At 38.6% G+C, this 20,576-nt stretch overlaps 1 protein-coding gene across 1 annotated transcript in view; it reads right to left on the minus strand.

Moving 5' to 3' along the window:
- Nucleotides 1-20,576, minus strand: part of GPR158 (G protein-coupled receptor 158) — a 187,315-nt gene that overhangs the window by 50,862 nt on the left and 115,877 nt on the right. The window contains exon 6 of the mRNA XM_053972486.1: nt 2,127-2,236. Coding sequence (XP_053828461.1) covers nt 2,127-2,236 — 110 coding nt within the window. The remainder of the gene's footprint in view (nt 1-2,126; nt 2,237-20,576) is intronic.

The raw sequence follows: 20,576 nt of genomic DNA on the forward strand, positions 1-20,576 counted from the left end.
ATCTGGGTGGAAAACAAAAGATAGGCTCCTAGACAAAGTAATTCTAGATTAACATACTAAATAGGATTTTTCCCTCTTTGTGTTACACAAAGAAATAAAGAATTATTCAGAAGGGCAGCCAATGCTCACAGCAGGGTTAACCGTGAATCCAGACCAGGTTGCTCAGGGCTTTATCTAGTTGGGTCTTGAAAACCTCCAAGTATGGAAATTCATAACTCCATGAGCAACCAGCTGCACTGCTTAATCACCCTGACACTGAAAATGCTTTCCTCATATAACATTGACCCTGATATTCATTCATACTGCATAAAGTTGAAATCTCCTATTTCAATTTGTCAGTGTCTTTTGCTCTCCCACTATACACTGCTGTAAGAACCTGGCTTCACCTCCCTGTAAGTGTTGGATAGCTCATGTTAGGTCCCTCCAATGCTATATTTTCTTCAGGCTGAACAAGCCCTGCTATCTCAACCTCTCTTTGCAGGACCAGTGCTCCAAGCCCTTGACCATTTTGGTGGCCTTCCACTGAACTCATCTAAGTTCACTGACATCTGAACACATCACTGCAGATATGGTCTGAGTAAAGGAGAATGATCACTTCCCTCAGCCTTCAGGCTGCTGTCCTGTTGATAAAGTCCAGTCTGCTGCTATCCTTCATTGCTTTGTGATGATCAAGGATGAGGATGTAGTGCATTCTTGGCTTATTTAATTTTGTCTTGTTTGCTGGCCCTGTCAGCACAGGTGCCAAATAACGCCAAACAGCTGAATGAGCAAGCAGAAGACTTTCTGCCCAGTTTTGCAGCCTATCCTCACTTAATATGAATGGAAGATCAACTGTCCTGTCAGGATAGCTACTTCCTTACATCATGTACAATCATATAAAGAACCTGTTAGGATAGCAGAACTGCAATGACAACATGAGCCACCCACAGTCTGAGGCTTTTTTATCTATCTGAGCTATAGATAATAAAACATTCAAACAAAGTCACCAGCTCCCTCTCTTCTCTCCTGCTCTACTTGTTTTACTTTTTGCATCAGAAATTGTTCATCCCAGAAAATACTATGGGGTGTGGGATTTTCTTGGTCATTTTCAATGCAAAGATGTGGCCAGACACACCATTTTACAATTACAGTTTACTAGCCTAAGTGTACACTTGTAACCAGGGACACAAATTAAAGGGAGCTGCAAGAAGAGCTCTGTTTAAATGGGAAAACAGGGGTTTCCACATAATATGTGACAAGTCAATAATGCATCATGAAACACAACATATTTTTAGTTCTCATTCAGTTTATGAGCATAATATCAAACCTCCTCTATCTAACATGTGAACACAGTAATGAAACTAAGACAAAAAGACGAGTGACTGTACTTCATCCAGTATGTTCAGGTATCAATATACTGCTTGTCTCTTTGCTTGAATAAAGATACTTAGAGAATGTATCAGTAATTTTTTTTCATTAAAATTTAAAGAGGGGAAAGTATTAGGATTTTATCCAGGATACACAGAAAAGGCTTCAATTTTTAAGGGGACTGTAGAAGTGGGAATTTAACTTGGGCCTCTAAATCTTAAATCTCTGAGTCACATGTGAATGCACTGCCAACCCCATGGAACCTGGAATCTGCCTCATATTTTGCTGGCAGGTACAGATGTTTGTGAGTGTGTAGCTTGTCTGCTATGACTGCCTGAAGAAAACAGCCCTTGACTTAAGAGCCGTAAGAAAACACAGTAAGTACACACACCATAGTGTATTGCTTTACTCACCATTGCTGTGTCTAAACAATTCAAAAGCATCTCTCTATGAACACTTCACAAGGAAACTTTCAAACACTCTATGAATACTTCTGTATTTTTTATATTCAAGGAAAACACATTCACCTCTGTGAAAAGGGGTTCTTGCACAATTTAACAGTTAATGTATATATATTTTTTATCAAATCCTGTCAGCATTCATAGCTCTCAACTCAGATTAGTAGCATATAATTTGAGCAGGAAAATTGAGAAGAAGAACATGGTGGGTTTAAGATCAGAATTGGCACTTGTTTATGATAATATTTGCAGCTCTTCCATCTAAGTACCCACACAGATTGCACATACTCCCATAGAGATGGAAATTAATATGTGAAATACCTGTGCAGCTTGAGTGTCACAGTTCCATAAACAGTAGCAAAGCCCAGAAGACGAACCCATCTTAGGAGAACACAGCGAAATATACTTGGCTCAAAATACAAAATGACAACCTATAGAACAGAAAGATAGAGAGAGCTTCAGTACTGCTTTCATGAGAAAGTAGTTCTTCATTCAAATGCAGAATAGTTGCAAAACAGGACAGCAGACACATTTCAGCTCGTACTGCTGTATATTTAGATTTTCTAGTAAAGCACCGGCATGATCAGATCAACCAGCTGGCACAGCTCTAGGCACCAACTCCTTTTTGAAGGGAGCTGGCAAAAGCCCTGTGACAGACTGTGAAGTGACAACACTTTTAAATGCAATTCCACTGACTTTTCTTAACTGAGTGAAAACATGTACCAGAGAGGAGGATAGAACAGACAAGGATGTTTTCCTTGAGCAATTCAAGTGATATGCAGCTGGTTTAATTCTGGTTTGATAGGCTGTATTTACTAGGTTACGCTTCAAAGTCACTCCTAATAAACCTAGCAAAATGATAGCTGCTCATTTTTCTCTGCCAAACTAAAAATGATTGCACTGGCCTCTTTGTAGCCAAAATATGAAATATTTATGTCACATTTAACTCTTTCTTCACCATATATTGCACCTAAGCTATATCAAATCTCCCTATACATCACCACTTTCTTAAGGAAAATAACCTTTTTGTTCACCGATTCATTTCTCTAACCACAATTTAAAAAGTCCTACCAGCCTTTTGCCCTGTCTACCAAGGACCATGCACAAGGACAACACTCCATAAGCAGTAAAAGAAAGCTACTTCTGTAGGCATAGTGCATACAGAAGCTTCACTATCAAGTAAAATACTACTCTTCTCTAAAACAGGGTTGCTCAGTAAACTCAGTCACAATTTGAATCAGGAGTCCATTTCTTCTCATTCCAGCAGACACTGTCCCTGGTGTCCTGAGTGTTAATCCTATATTCCTTCCCTGGTCCCACCAGGAGCCTGCAGCCCCAGGAATTTGTTGGAAAACTGCCCCTACCATACATGTAGACCTTGCTTGGTCCTGCAAACTTAGATCCCATGCATTCAATGTGTCTGACCAGAACCTGATAAAACAACCCAGTGCACCATAGTAAAAATTAATTAGGTAATCCTGGTCTAGAGAAGGAAGCACTGAAACATTTCAGGCCATCTGTCACAGCTTCATTTACAGTCAGTACATTCTGGCAGCAGAGATAGTATTGTGCCTACTGGCTGCCACATATTATTTTCCTAAGTAAATGCTCTACTGCGTGGGAATTCAAGTTCAGGATATTGGCCAAAAGCCCAGGACTACATCCTTTGGGTGACATAGAATTCTTTAGAAGAGTGGGGGCAAAAATGGCAGATGTGGGCTGAGAGAGATGGAAGCTGCTGTTCTTCACTGGAATGCTTTTTTATACAGCAGACTCAAACTATTCCTTTTAAAAATATGATTTGCTGAATCAAACTGTGCTGCAAAATTTAATCTGCCTTTTTTCACTGTTACTAGACTGACATGGAATCACAGAATGTACTGAGTTATAAGGGACCCACAAAGACCATCAAATCCAACTATTGGCAATGCACCCCAAGAAACACACCATGTGCCTGAGATATTGTCCAAATGCTTCTTGAACTCAGTCAGGCTGGTGCTGTGACCACTGCCCTGGGGAGCCTGTTCCACTGCCCAACCATCCTTTGGGTGCAAAACTTTTTTCTGATTTGACATGCTTCAATGTAGACATTTTCTGGGATTCTGACAAACTGTCCATGTAGGAAAGGCAGCAGTTTTTCTCCTTGGAAAATCAGCTGCAAAACCAAAATGCATCCACATATACATGACCATGCTTGGGCAAATAGAGCATCCAGCAAAACGTTTCTCAGAAAGACCTGAATGGCAGCAATGACTTCTTATCCTAAAATATACAGTTATATAGATTAGGACAGTTGCAGAACCTGAGCAAAGTCTGTAGCAGTAACGTCTCCTGAGGTTTGCTGGGGGATAGAAAACACCATGTTTCATCTTTGATTCTTCCAAACAAGAAAATCAATGTCAAAAAAAGACTGGTGTACAGAGACTCTGAACATTTCAAAGTTGATCTGAAAGCAGAATTTTTCGGATAATTGAAATGGGAAGGTCTGAAAACTCTCCAGGCATAGAATTTTCTAAACAAGGGCAACAGCTCTCTCTGCCATGCAGTCTGACACAGCAATTTCATCTGCTGCTGCTTGTTGAAACATTAACTGCATGTGTCTAGAAAATCTCATTGATTGCCATTGAATCATTTGTATGAGCAGCTGAGGCATTTGGCTAGATATCAGCCAAGAAACCACCACTTCAAATGCAGCCTGGTGTGAGCTGGTGTGACAGCTCACCGTGAAGGCTCTAGAGGCAAGGCTCTGTTGGAGAAAACTGTTCTCATTTTCCCATTTGAAATAGACACATTTTAACTGCTCCTTCACCCTGTGGTGAAAGATACTGCAGAAGTAAGACTTCATCCAAGTTTGAGTCTTTTGGATCTTCCCATGTTTATATGATGGAGAATCGTAATGGTGCCTTCATAAAGTCCATTTCTACCTATTCCTGCACATGGTCTGTCATGGACCCAAGCTTTGAAGAGCCAGAATTGCTACATGTACATTTTGCTTTCTTCTTAGGCATTGCAGAAGGCTATTCTAAGCATATGTCATTCCCATTCCCATCAGGGTTCACCAGGATGCTCAGGTGACTGCCCTAAGCTCTTGTCAGAATTATGTCTCTTATAAGCACCATGAATTTCAGAGGCACAATGGTTAAATGGAACAGTCTTTAATGGATTGGATCCAAGGGGCTGCACTACAATCCTACAAAAAAAAACCACAAACAAACAAACAAACAAACACCCAGAAACCAACAAAAAACAAAATCAAAAACAAACAAACAAACAAAAAAAAACCAAAAAAAAAAAAAACAAAAAAAAAAACCAAAACCACGAAAGCAAATAAAAAACAACAACAAAACAAAACCAAATCAAAAAAAGAGAGGAACATAACACAGAGAAGTCTTGGATTTGTTTTATATCAGCTTCTTCTACCTCATCAAAACCCCCATTCCCTAGTGTTATCCCCAGAGCTAAATCTTCTTCAAGTGACAACAAATGTGCAGCAAAAGGTTGCTGAGCTCCAAGTGAGGAGCTTAGGATGAGCACCAGATTCAACCACACATCCAGGCTGCTCTCAGCAAAATAAGGGAATCCTTCCATTCTAAAAGACTACACTGCCCACCAAAAATCTGACAATATTTCATTTTCTCTTTTTGCATTTATGATGCAATAGACCATGATCTTCTTAAAAATGCTGGGAGGTTTTGCTGATGGATGGGACAAAACATCTTTACTGTACATAAAGAAATGTGTTATCAGTTTTGCTGGCTCCTGGCATGCAATAGACATCAGTTTCTGCCACTTAAAAGAAAAGATCTGGGGAAAATTATTTGGAAACTAGAAGATGAGCCAAACAGTGGCTGTTCATGTCCCAGTTACTGCAGCTGTGCGTGAGACTTCACGAACTGTGACTCGTCTTTGTCATTTGGACAAATACGTTTAGATGTTTGCTTTTAAACTCAACGTGGTTTAAGCTATTACTGTCCTTGCCAGAACATTGTTCCTGTAGTCACGCCACCACTTGTGGAGTCAGAGATGAAAAGACTTCCTAAGGTCACCAGCTAACTGTCAAGAGTGTTTAGAGCTGGAGAATTACAGACACGGAAGAGGGACTTAACCTGCTGACACAGCGATCAGCCAGCTCAGTTATTCATCTGACATGAAGAACAGACACACACACACAGTCTAAAGACAACAGCTGAAGTCAATGAAAGCACCTCACACATTACAGCAAATGTTCCTCATTGGAACAGGTAGGAAAGAGAAGTGCAAAGAGAACTAACACAGAACAATTGAATATTCAAAAACATAACATATTTCATCCAGACACACACACACACAAAAAAAAGGGGGAATTAATGAGTTTTATAGGCTCAGTGCCATTGCTTCTTAAAAGATAAACAGCCTTTAGAAAGATTCTTTAAAAAAACTCACCTTATATCAGCCCTATAATATTAATAATGAGCAAAACTGTGTATAGCAAAATGCTCTTTTGTCTTTCAGGTTAACTTTACTGTGCACATTAAAAGATAGTTAATTCTGCCTTTCACCTTGGCACCAGATCCAGGCAAAACTACTTTAATACTGTGCACGTCCCCAAGGTGCAGTGACTGGGAATCAGTCTGCCTAAATCAAATGTATAATTTCTTCCTACACTGTTTTAAGGGGTCTAGTAAATCAGGCCTACTAATGCAAGTTTCACAGATAACCCCAGGCTAAAAACAAGTACCTTGAGAAAGTTCAGCTGCAGCTGCTTGGACAGGAGCTTGGCCTAAAGGCTTCAAGTACACATGTCCATTGACTAGAAAGGCACTACAGCATTTATTTTAGGGCATTTGCTTCACTATATGTCAATTAATAATCTGTATTAGGAGGACTAAACCAAGCACTTTATAGCCAGCTGTAACAATTTTGTAATGTATTTAAGACAAACACTTTTTACTTCAATTCTTAAGCCATAAAAGTCACATGAATAGATCAAAAACTCCTCTTCCTCTATAATCATTAAATTGCTACACTTCATGTTGAGAGGAAATGGGCAACACCATAATGTCTCAAAAGACCAGAAGCCAAAGAGCTTTAAAAAATACACGTATTGCCAGTGCTAAAAATCCTAAAACTAAACAGAAAAAAATTGAGCAGGACCTTAACTCCAAAAACCCCAAAGAATTTTTCAACTCTTCTTTTCTTTGCCCTTGGTTGTCGAATCATATTAAGGTTTAGGTTGGAATGGATCTTTCAAGATCATCTAGTTCCTAGTGCTGTGGACAGAGATGTTATCCATGTTATATGGATGAAAATGAAATTCAGAGCTTAGAATTTGAGCACCAGCATCATCTGCTGATGGATCTGAGGTGCAAGTCACTCACTTTAGACAAAAGTGATGCCAAAGTAATTTTTTTTTTCTCATTTGCAAACAACCAAATTTGTCTTAAAATTGTGCTCACTTAAACCAAAGGACTTTACAGGAAAACTATCTACTTTTTAAAATTGAACTTCAGAATTTTCTGCAAGTACTCTGCACAGTTCAATGCAGGACATCACACAGCCATTCAAGATAATGCCTTTTGGGCTAATTCCATTAACAAGTATCTAGGAGATACTGTGAAGAGATCCATAGGATCTGTTCCACTGCCCAACACCATCTGTCCTTGCCTGACTGCAACAGCTGTCTAGGGCTGTCTCTAGGCAATTCTGCTATGCAACAAGCCATCAGACACTTCCTCTCAGTGTCCTGCCGTGCTGAGGGATGGGCAGCCTTCCTCCTTCTGCCATGTTTCAGTAGTTTCTTCCAACACGTCAAATATCCTCCAGGGTACATCAAGTCACCTATTAATGCCTCAGCCCTAACACTGATAAGGGATTTCCTGCAGCAGAGATGCTGTTTGCAATGTTAGATAAGCTTGCTATCCAAACTCATAACAGTCTGGCACTACGCTTCCTAGGAAAGGACCAATCCACTTCTATGTGGGCACAGTGCCATCTCAACAGATGGGATGAATGAAGGCGTTCATGAGCCTGTGCACACTACGGGCACCACTGCTCAAAACATGACTCACAGCTCACATCATCTGCTTAAATATTAGCGAAGGCACAGCTCCTTATCCAGCCCTGTGCTAGCCACAAATATTTCTGGTGCAGCTACACACACAACTTTTTAGAGGTATGATAACAGCTGAATATATACCTAGCCTAATTATGTAAGAACATTTCCTTCCATTTCCATCCCATTTTTTTAAGCCACATGTGCTTTTTAAGACATTACATCTTACTATAATAGGCCTGTGAGCACACAGTACCATCAAACCCTGCTAACCTTGCAAATTTCACCATTTTAAAGCAGAGCTGCATGGGATTATTAGCTCAAATGCCTCTGTAAAGCACACACTTGCTGCACAAAACCACAGTAACTACTCAGTAGGTTTTATTCTTGCCTCTGAATTGGAACTGAATCAACCCCCCAGTACACAGCATTGGAAGCACTGTGCTGCTAGGGGCAATGCATTTCAGGTAAGATGTATGCCACAAGCAAAATCCTTTCAGCCATTTAAGAAAGATCTTCTGATTTTCTTCATAAAAGAAGACAAAAAATTTTTCCTCATCACCCTTACAAAGTCCAGCTTGAAATTCTGCCTACTGAAATTCCCTTTTCCCTCCCACTATATTTTCAACTGTAGATATTGGTGTTTCTTTCATTGCCTATTGTATAATATCTATTAATACATATTAAACCTCTGTCTGTGTTTCAGCAAAGACATGTCTTGCCTGTAAAGTTTTTTGGAAGACCATGACCCAGTATAAGCACATAACCACCAGCACAGTGTAAAATGAAAGGGCAGACTTCTAGAACTTCATTCATCAGTGCTCTGATATCACTAGGTTTTATCACTCTATGGATTCATCTCCATCAGGCAGTAACAACAGATCTCTTAAGTTCTTTATGGAATACATATTTTACAGTAGAGCTCATTTAGCCCCCTGAGAGATTTAATTGGAGATTAAGCAAACAGAACCTTCAAGATCATTCTGGTTTGACAAAATACTGCATACTTAGAATGTCTTTTTACAGATACATCTTCAACTATTTTCCCTCTTTTTTTTTCCTTCCTGTGTTCATAAGGGAGATCTCAATTAATTATTGACAAGACACCCTGAAAAGGCTATTTTGAGGAATATAAACATCCATATGATTTCCAAGATGCTGTCATGTATTTCCTCCAATTTAAAGAAAAATAGTGATACACCACAGATCCTACCAGCTCTGGAAATATTTATTTATAAGTGGCTTGAACACATGGCCTGAAAATGCACTGCACCATAAATTCTAGCCTTTGCTTAAGCCTTACTAATGATCCAACTTCACTGTTCCTATTTCCTTGGCCTAATGAATAGTATTCTAAAATCGAATAATAAAAAATTAACATGTAATCCACAATGGCTTTAAAAAGAGACATGTTTGCACTCTGTAGACAGATTTGATCACAACAAATGAATGTTTATGCCCAACAAGGCCCACACAGTAGAGAAGAGGACTTTACAGTAGAGAAACCAGGACTTTGTCACAAAACAGCTTATGAGAGACATCAACTGATGCCCTGGCTGAACAGGTTATAAATGCTAAGGGTTGAAGGGTACTCCAAGTGTCAACTCACAATCAACAAGAGAAAAGAGATACAAAGAAAGACAGGACACTAGGTCTACATCCTCTTAGGGGAAAAACAAAGCATAAAAACAATTATTATCAAGAAGACTAGACCTCTACCCCAGGCTGCTGTGGGAGCCATCTGAAGAACTGAGGAGAAACAGAAATTACCTTGAAACACTGGATTATCATGTATGTTCTCTGCATCTGTTTCCAAACACAGAGATCATGCTTAGCTTTTCAGTGTAATAGAATAAACTATTTAACTTCAGCTGCAAACTTCTCAAATACAAGGAGAGATTTCAATGGTATTGGCCCAGGGAGTGGAGATACTAAACATGATCATTCAGGAAGTATGAGGTCTCCCAGTCTAAGGGGCTATAGGCACTGAGGTGCTGGAGGTGGAAAGTCCAGTAGCTTCGGGGCAAATGTTTGTCCAAGAAAGGTGTTTTCTTGACCATTGCTGGTTATTGGATGCTCCTGTAGAAGCACTAAAAGACAGGGGTAAGACTCTGAGGCTCAGAAGTTCCACTGAGACCATGCTTAAGCGTAGCACAATGAACTAACTACCTAACACTGAAAAATCTAGGCTGAAAAAAAATCTATTAGTTTGAATCATGTCCCATGTAAGGCAGAAGAGAAAATAAAGTCTGCATTGCACACTATGCTTTCCTTGTTCTCACTCAAGTGTACTTCTAACTCACCAGTACCATAAAGCAAAAGAAGTAAATAAATACTTTTCAGGGAGTCCAAAAAGTAATGAGCTTGGTTGGCCCAACTGACCTTCTTACCCATCTGCTTTGATGTGCCAGCTATTTCTCTGTCTTTGGTAGATGTCTGTCTCTCATACATATATTTGCTCCCTCTTGACAACCTCACAGTCTTTAATACAGTTACCCTAAAAGTAGCCTGAACAGCCTCAGAAATCAGTCCTGAGGACATAAGAGTTGACTCATCTCAGCAATTCAGACACTTGAACTGGCCACATGTGGACTTGGCTGGATGTCTGAATTTTCCACTGAAATCAAGACACTGCCTCAGAAGTTTATAATGTGTTTAAAGAAGATTAAACAAGATTCTTTAAGTTTAAACAAGATTCTTCAAAAACAACTATAACTGTTGTGTTTGAAAATGTAAAGCCTACCAGAATCTACCTAGCTGTGTACAGAACAAAATGCTTTTCCTGACCCATGTAGGTCACCAACCAGAGCCTGAAAGCACAAAATTAATGCATAGTAATTGATCTGACTTTAAAGATACTTAGAGGGGCTAGTTAGAGAGTCAAAGCTGTTGACTTCACTGAAAGGCAACTACCCAAATATTTTAAAAATATCTGTCTTCCTGTCTTCAAAAAGAGTGCTAAGAGCAGTGTATATAGCACTGATGCTCTGCACTCTTTCATTCAATGCTTTTTAAACTTATACGAAAAAGTCTTCAATTACTTTCCAGTTAAATACTGAAAGATACATGAAAATGTGGGTTTTCTGATCAAGCAAATGGTCAGATTTCAAGTGAAGATTATTAAATGTGATCTGCCAGCAGCAACTAAAAGCAGAGATGAGCACATGGGGCATTCAGGGCTCCAGCTTCATGCACACTAAGGCTGAGAAGAGAAGCACAAGTGAAATACAGAGGAGAAGCTGAGCTCCTTAATCATTCAAAGCTTCTATTTTCATAGTTTGCATTACATTCAAAAAACATAATTCAAAATTAATAGAAATAATTTCATCAGGAGGTTTTATCTCAGCAATGTATAGGCGCACCAAAAATTGTTCATGCTGATGCAAAATTTAAAAGTGGAAAATCAAAGCAAGCTGCAAAGTGAAAATATCTTCTGAAATATTTGCTTCTTCTGCCAGTTAACTTTTATAATCCAATTGCTTCTTTCATTTGTTCAGCTACATTTTCTTCCATGTGACACGCCACTCGGGTAAATCACAACAGTCAACTGAATGTCCTAGTTTACCTACTTCACATGTGAAAAAAAAAATCGTAAACTTATTGGGAGCATTAATGCCTCTTTTCTTAAAAGAAACGTGGTAACCAAAGAAGCAGAAAGAGAAACATTTTAACAAACTGAACCAAGTCTAAACCCTGACATCTCTTCAGCCCGTTCATTTGCCAAACCACTGATACATTTTAATAATAGTTTACAGGATATGTATTTTCACTATTTTATTAAAACCAAGGAAAATCTAACAATTAATTTTAAGACCACATCTGTGATTTTAGGAAAAAGGAATATTTTGAAAACATAATGGTAAAGCAGTCTATATTAAAATAAATCTTGCAAGAGCTGCAGCTAAATCAAGACGTGATAGATTAAATTATTCAGAGCAATTTGTCAAGTACACTTAATGCAAGACACAGGTCATAAAAGAGACTCACACAGACTTTTATATCTTGTTATACTATAGCTGAAATCCCTACAAATATACAGTGTAAGGTGTGGGGGGGGGGGGGTGTTATTTGAGTGTTTCCAAATAGTGACTCCTACCTGGGGAAAAGAAAACATGCAGTATTTAGAGTATTTAGAGTTCCAAAAATACTTATCTCCTTGTCTTAATCTAACAAAGCCAGAGAAGTATTTAACATAAAATTTGTAAGAAAAAAAGCTATCTGACGGTTTAGGTTCTTCAGAAATACCTCCTCCCTTGCTGCACATGCTCTCTCTGAACTACATGTTAGCAGGTTCATGAGTCAAGGTAGGAATTTTATTGACATCAACTATTAAGATGATTATTTGGAAAAGGTAATGGGGACAGACCTGGACTTTGAAATACCCTGCTAAACCACAGCAAAGAGCAGGACAGCAGTGTCTGCTATCCTCCTCAGGATAATTTTTGTTGGTATTTATTTTGACAACAAGCAATTTAGAAAACTCTCTCCACTAAAATACCAGCCGGACATCTCAATCCAGCCGGTGCTGATTAGTTTACTGCAGACATCTCTGCTGGAACTATTGACTTTTCATTTTCAGCTTATGCACCTGTAGCAACAGCAGCAGTGGGCACAAGCCAGAGACCACAGCATGACCAGCCTCCAGAAGAAGTGCAGGGAACACTCCATCTCCTCATGTTCCCTAATAAAGACAGGATGTCTGTCTGATAAATCTGCTTTAGGTAAACCGAAGCTACCGGTAATTGGATAAACTGCAAAAATGAGTGACATACTCTGCTGGCATGATCTACATTAATCTTCAATCTACCCTAATCATATCAAGCAAATTATGTTATTAACATAATTAATTCATTATGGGTAATTAATGAAGTCCAGAAGAAGCCAGCCACATCTGCAAATTCAAAATTCACTCCATAGTAGAAAGTATGGAAATAGGAATGAAACAATTTTTTTCTTCCCAGTAGGAAGACATAGTTCTTAAATTACACGGATGTGATAATTTTTACCTTCCAAAAGAATTGTTTGGACAGTTTGCTTGGCTAAGAGGGCCAGAGTGCTCATACTTTTTTGGTCTAGTCAAAAGGGAAAAAAATGTTTAATAGAAATCTATGCACAAAAAACACTTATACAGTGTTGAGCAGATATTGAAAAAAAAAACCTGAGAAATTAAAACAAATTTAGCAAAAATAAATGTCTATATTCAAGATGATCAGGTTCTTCTGTCATTTTATTTCAATCACATATGCCACCCAGGTGATTTTTAAAGAACATCATAAAATTAATCCCATGCTTGTATTTGAATACATACAACCTTAAATACAGAAATAGATTTAGTGCATTTGTTGTGATTTCTTTTTTGCCTGTAAAATCATGATTCTCTTTAATAAGTTAGTTACTTTTCATGTGCATTGATTCTAAAGCACATGGATTCTAAAATAGCATAATTTGAGTGTATCTGTGACAATGTTTTCTGCCTCATGAAAAGCAACACAGATCAGTATCAGTCTCAAGTAATCCTAAGCAGCCCTGAAACACACTTTATTTCAGAACAATTCACAGGGCATCTCCATGAGCCATAAAACACAGCATGTGAGAAAGTCTTACTCTCTATATTCACTCTCCTCACCACATTCAAAGAGGGTGATTTGATATTATAATCCAGCTATTTGTATTGGGACCAGGAATCTGGAGCAGATGTTCTACACACCTGAACCAGGGAAAACAAGTGCATCATTAAATTCCAAGACAGCCCAAGCTCCCTCTGTATTCAATGAGGAGCACTGTAGGCAAAGGCCAGGCCACATCATCCTTCTACAGGCTCCTCAGCGCTGCCCTCCAGAGGTGCCTACTTCCCCCCACAGACTAAAGGGAGCTTATACTTAAATGTGATGTTCAGAGTAAAAAGTAATTTTTAAAAAAAGTAATAATAATACAAAAATCTCTGCACTGCAAATAGCCACTCCAAAGTTTTACTCGGAGTTTTCAGTGCTTCCTCTTTCTCAAGTGCAGGCAGCACCTAGTAACCTGTTAGACCATGTAAAGCCCATCCCTCACCTCTGATATACTAGAGAAGAGAACAAGCTATAAAAACTTCCAGAACTATTTAGCCTAATTTAATATTTATTGCTATTTTAGGCTGGGTGTCTCAAAGAAAGAAAAGAACTTTAGTACACTGAACTGATTTGGAATGAAATGGACCTAGACCAAAAGTTATGTTTCATGGATTTTAAGGCAACTCTTGAAAAATGCAGAAACTCAGAAATAAGATGGTATAGAAAGTAATAGAGACATTAGCACATTGAGGGCCACGTTCTTAATAGATAGGTGACATTTCCATTGCAGAAGAAAAATTAAAAAGTCCTAAAATGGAAAGCACTGATCTCAAGATTAGGCATACAAACCGTCATGGAGCAATCTCAAGCAATGCATCAGCACCAAAACTGGATGGACTGAGAGGAGTCTGAGAAGAACTATTCATTACAGACCTCAGAATAATATTTCTTTAAGAGTTTGAGAACAACATACTCAACTCTGAAAGAGCAGTCTTCAAAAGCTTCAACACATGTAGGTGGCAACTAACTAAACAGAACAACTCAGAACAGAAATCTCCCCTTGGAAACACTGCACAGAAGTGGAAAGTAGGAGAGATGAATCTTGAAGCAGATTTTCAGGAAGTTGACTGTAGACTCGAAAAACTTTAAAGTCTGTGGAGGTCACTGCATAGTTGATCAGAAGTCTGAAGTGCAATGATGCAGGAAAGAAGAATCAGGTTGCACAATGTGAAATTATTAACTGGGAGAAACTAAGGGTAGTAAATTCTCCTCCTCTTGGAAACAAAGCTTCATAACACCTCCACGGTATGTATAACTGCTCATCAGCAACAGTAAAATCCCTTAGGAATAACAGGCATATCTCCAAATATTGCATTTCCCTATTGCAATTTCTAGCCTTTCTAGCATTCAGGTTTTCCAGAAAACTGCATTACCAAATGCACTTATTGATGAATTAATTCTTAATTGTTTGACATGGGCAATTTGTTTTTCGAAAAGAAAGAGACACAACAAAAACATTTGAGATGTAAGGTTGCATTAGACAAGCATACCTTTGATATTTAATGTCTTTTTTCAGTTATCATTAAAAACCTGATTAATTTTCTCCACATGATATCAAGTCTTTTCAGGTCCTCAAAATTTGAGCTCAGACACTCAGAACAGCCATAGGACTCCTAGTTTGTTTTGCTTTGTTATGCTCCTTCTGTAACTTAGGGTTTGTTTAATGTGATTGTAACTGCCATTTATTTCAAACTTATACATTAACTATAAAGAAATTAATTGTGAATAAGGAAAAAAACCGCAGAGGAGCAATTTTTTATCATTTTGAGAATTCACTGGGATTAGACAAAACAACACACCTGTCTGCAGTGCAACAATTAGCAGGTTTCTGAGGACAACTCTTGACAGTAAATGATTTAACCTGGAGAACAACCAAATTCAAGCTATGTTTTTTCAGTGACAAGAGTTGAGGTCCATATGCTACTTTCTGCTCATACCTAAAAATAAATTAACCATTCCCTGAAGCAGTTATGAAGCCAGGTCACCCCATTTTAACCAATATGTAATCTAACTAATGGGTACAACACCTTTCCTACAGCTCTATAGTTGGATTAATGCTTGTGCTTATACCCATTTACTGCTGCTTAATGAAGCAATGTGAAATAGAACAGTATCATCACAACAGGGTGAACATCTCCCATCCTATGGAATCCTAGAGACAGATCAGTAAAACTTTCTTCAAGGTGCTACGAGTTTGTGTCTTCTGAGCCAGAGAGGGGAAAAGACCCAAGTGTCACATCCAGAAGGAAAACATTAAGAAGTGGGATATAGAATAAAAATGCTGCCTACAGGCTGGGGGTTTTATCACCTGTACTTGGTAAAAAAGTGAAGATTGCATGGTGTACTTGAAGAAAGAGTTTAAGTCTGCAGCCCTGGTGAAGGAAGATGTTTTCCCATGCAGAAAAACTAGGCAGATGACAAGCACAAATCCTCTCTCCAGGACATCTAGCTGCCTAAGCAAGGAAAGCAGGCGTGCTGCTGTCTGTGTTCCTGACTGAGCACACAGCCCTCTCATGTAAAGAGTACCTCACTTGACCTCAAGGTACCAAAATTGAGCACTGCAATCTGTGACTGCAATGCTTACCCAATGGCAAGTTGTGTGCTTAAAAGATTTGCCATGGTAAAAATTGAAGGTGTATGAGGAAATATGTTCGCTACTAATGGCTAAACTATTCAGGCATCTTTGGTCTCCTCCTTTGAGAGATACCAACCAAAATACCCATAACCAATCTGCTGGTTCCCTCTTGTTGCTGCAGCTGCAAAAATAAGGCATTAGAAATAGCAGCCTTCCCAAAGAAGATTGCTTATTTGCATTCCTGGCACAGCTCACTTGCACAGTCCACAAAATGCATTCATTAACAGATAACAAAACAGCAGAAGGAGGCTTTCTTCAAATGTTCCACTGCTTCCTGAGCACAGGGGGAGTCCTCCAAACATTTAACTGATTTATCAAAGAAAAGGCTCACCTTCTAGCAGGAAAGACATATTCCACTGCATTTTGTTGCTAGGCAGTCCTCTGCATTTAACTGCAATTATTTATTTATATGAACTTCATTCTCCACCCTCCCTACCAAGATGCTTGTGGAGTTGAATAAACAACCGTACAATAAAAAGAGCATAAAAGCAGAAGGGCAAAATATTTAAGAGCAAAATTAACAGTTGTTACCAGAACTAAGAATGAAATGGCAAAGAGAAACCAAAAATAACTGGACTCCAGTGGGCCAAGGAGAAACACAGCAATTTTTTAAAAGTCTATCTGCTAAGACAGATGGAGAGATAGCAATGAGATAAACCAACCAAGTGGTGAGACCCATATGTGAGACTGCCCAAAACAAACATTTCAAGACTCGCATTTAGTTGTGAGTACTCAGAAGGCCATGACCTTCTTTTTCTTCAAGGTTCTTGAACATTTACTATATATAACACAAGTATTTATGATTTAAAACAAATCCATTCAGGCAGATTTTGACAGGATTGCTTGTGACATGTCTGAGAAAAATGCATTACTTTAAACAGTCTGAGGAAATAAACCTAGCAGATTCAGTGTATCATGCTACAAAATGTCATCTACTTTATGAAAGATAAGCATGGAGGGTAAAAAAGAACATTTCTTTGAGCTTGCTTAGATAACTCAAGATAACTCAAAATCCCAAGAATGTCTGCTGTGCTCTCTAGACCAACAGAGCACTCAGTGTTTAGCAACAGGGACTTCCCTGTGCTCAATATAGTTTTCTCTCTTTCACATTGAATGCTTTCAACTTTTTTCAACTTCTTTCTGTTCTCTAACCTATTTCTTAAAGATTTAAGACTAAATATTACTTGAAGTTAGAGCAAGGTTCCAAACTTCTTGCATTTGTTGAAAGTAACTGAGAATTTTTCTCCCCTTTACTGTTGTCTCGAGAATTCATTCTGTCAACTTCCTTGTTTAATCTGATCCATTATTATTATTATTATTATTATAACTATTAACAGTAACACATACTAACTATGGTATCAAATATAATTAGTTATCATTTTCACATCTACAAATTCTTGATCACATCTGATGTCTGCTATACATACTGGAGAGTCAAACCAGAAATGAATGCCTTTCACAACTTCATCATTTGATATGAAAGGCTTTTATGTTAACAAGTTAGCCCAGTTCACAAACACTTGTGAAAAATATAATGTGCTATACGTTTCCTTTTCAAATGTAGTAAGCACTGATGTCCCTTATCCTAAATAGACAAAATATCCTGCCTGAGAAAAGAAGTGCCCCTTATTATTTGTTAATCCCACAACCAACAGCAGTAATTGCAGCCCATATAAAGACATCTCAACTCAGGATCAAGATAGATCAAATTTCTTGTCCTGCAAATCTAGTAATTTGGAATGTGTTTTGGTTCCAGAGAAGTTACATGAAGAGCAGCTGCAATAGAAATTTTTATTTATTTACATATTCTTGGTCTTTATTTTTTTATGCATTCTTGGGTTTTATATATTCTTTCTTTATCTGAAATTGGCAGATTATTGTTGGCAATAATTAACTTATTAATCTTGCTTAAGACTTACATACTAAGCATTTAGGGTATGTTTTTGATTCAGCTATTTTTCAAAATTCCTGGGTCTTCAAACAACTGAGCATACGATATTCTAACAGAGCCTTACATTGAATCAATGGTTAATAAAAATGTTCCTTAGGGTTTTAAAATACTTGTTATGACAGCATTTTGCCTTCTTGTAGCAACAATTGGTGATTACTTGAACAGAGAGTGCCTGCCACTATGGCAGTAACTTATGTTGATTACGATTTCAAAGATGTGAAAATGCCTTAAGGCTTGGAAAGTAGATACAAGTTTAATAAATATGGATATAAATAGCTGACTAAATAACCCACCACACAGAATTTTATAGATCAGTTCTCTACAGATTTCAAGGCAATGCCATCAATAAAGGCAGAAAAAAGGATGAGCTGACTCTAGAGGCCAGCAAGCCCTGTCAGATTTTTTTAAAACCCCACATTTCAAGTGTTCAGCATGCTGGTGATGCCAGATTAAGAATTTAAGGGAGAGAGTTGAACATTAGGAATACTTGCTCTGTATATAGCACTCCAGTATGTGCTGGGAATTAGGTTGGTAACAAATTAAGCAAGATTTATGCATTCAGCAACATACTGCTGGAATATATACAGTCTTTTTTGACTCTGACTAATGTGACAACTTATACACTTGGATTGACATAGAAGAAAAGATCTGGAGGTTAAATCATAGATCCATATTTTAAAAACTGTGGTTATTCATAACAAATTATTTCCTATAGAGAATTCCAAATTTTAAAAGGAAGATTAAAGTTTAAACAATGAAGGAAAAGTGGAAAGGACTTCCTTATGCAAACATAACTTCCTTTACCATTCTTCCTAAAAGTCACAGAATCACTGAACCACTGAGTTGGAAGGGACCCACAAGGATCATTGAGTCCAACTCCTGGCCCTGCACAGGACAGCTACAAGAAACACACCTTGTGCCTGAGAGCATTGTCCAAATGCCTCTGGAACTCTCAGGCTTGTGCTGTGACCACTTCCCTGGGGAGCTGCTCCAGTGCCCAACCACCCTCTGGTGGAGTGAAGAACCTTTTTTTAATATCCAACCTCAACCTGACCTGACACAGCTTCAGGCCATTCCCTTGAGTCCTGTCACTGATCACAAGAGTGCAGAGATCAGTGCCTGCCCCTTCTCTTCCCCTCACAAGGAAGTTGTAATGCAGTGAGGTCTCCCCTCAGCCTCCTCTTTTCCCAGGCTGAGCAAACCAAGTGACCTCAGTCGCTCCTCACACAGCTTCCCTTCAAGACCCTTCACCATCCTCACTGCCCTCCTTTGGACACTCTCTAATGGTTTAATATCTTTCTTATCTATTTTATCTTTTTTATACTTCTTGTATTAATTTCATCACAGTCAGCATAAGTACCAGCATATGCTATACAAAAAGTATCCCTGTGTGATATATATGTTAACAGGTTTAAACATTTCTTTCAGTGAAAATGACAAAAATGCCTTGATCATACAGGAGAAACTATATCAATATAAATTTAATAGATAAAAAGAAGTTAAACAAATAATTATTAAGATCCCTTTATTAAAAAATATTTCTTATCCAAACACACCACAGAGTAGACCCAAACTTCTTTCTAACAACCTCTCAGTCAGCAAACACTGTCAGAGATGAAGCACTGCTGCTGGAATGGCAGCCAGCCATGGCAGCAGCATAGGGAATGTTCTCTCCTGTCAGAAATTTCTAACACAACTGTATTCCACCACAAAGCACCAAGATTGCAGCAGACCCAAAGAACACACTTGGCCTTTGTGATGGATCTGCCCATGTGCACCAGAATATGTCAGAATTTATGTGTGTGTATGCTATGACTATGGTTTGCAGTTCCCAATGCATTTGACCCTTCAAGATTACTTTTACAGCCAATGACCCTGACACTGATAAAGTTTCCAGGTATTCCAAGATAAATGCTTAGGTTTACTTTTGCCTGCTTTTTGCCTCACTGCTTTCTCACCAGCCTTGAGTCATTCTCACACAGGACATAGAAAGCAAGGACCCTCTACTGTCTGCAATATATAAGAGAAAACCAGACAAGCAACCCAGTAATCATTACTTGCCACGGGGTCTAAGGACTAAAGCTTCGAGACTATTTGCTGCTGTAAGTCACAAAATCCTTGTCTAATCTAGTGTGTATCTGAACCCTCCCAACTCATGCTGGTGCCAAAGTACGTAACACTCAACTCCCTTCTGAGCCCTCTTCAGCTGGTAATGTGTATGATCCAGTCTTGCTGGCAAGGCCAAACCAAGGGACTGAGTAACCCTATTCAGACCATGGAAAAGCAATTTTAAATCTCTGGTTAGTTTGACAGAGTCCAAAGTCCCTTATGTGTAAAGGCATGCTCCCCGTGAGGCAGCTCAGGGATCTGAAGCTGGCCTGGTTTCAACCCACGCCAACAGAGCTGCTCCAGTTTATATGGGATGCTTGAATGCATTCACTGGGACAGTCTGTACCTTTTCAGCTCAGGTCAGGCCCCTAAAAATGGACAAATTCAACACACCATGTCTATTCAGAAGAGGACAGAAATACTCATTTGAGTA

The sequence above is a fragment of the Vidua macroura genome, chromosome 1 (genome assembly GCF_024509145.1).
Source record: "Vidua macroura isolate BioBank_ID:100142 chromosome 1, ASM2450914v1, whole genome shotgun sequence".
NCBI lineage: Eukaryota > Metazoa > Chordata > Aves > Passeriformes > Viduidae > Vidua > Vidua macroura.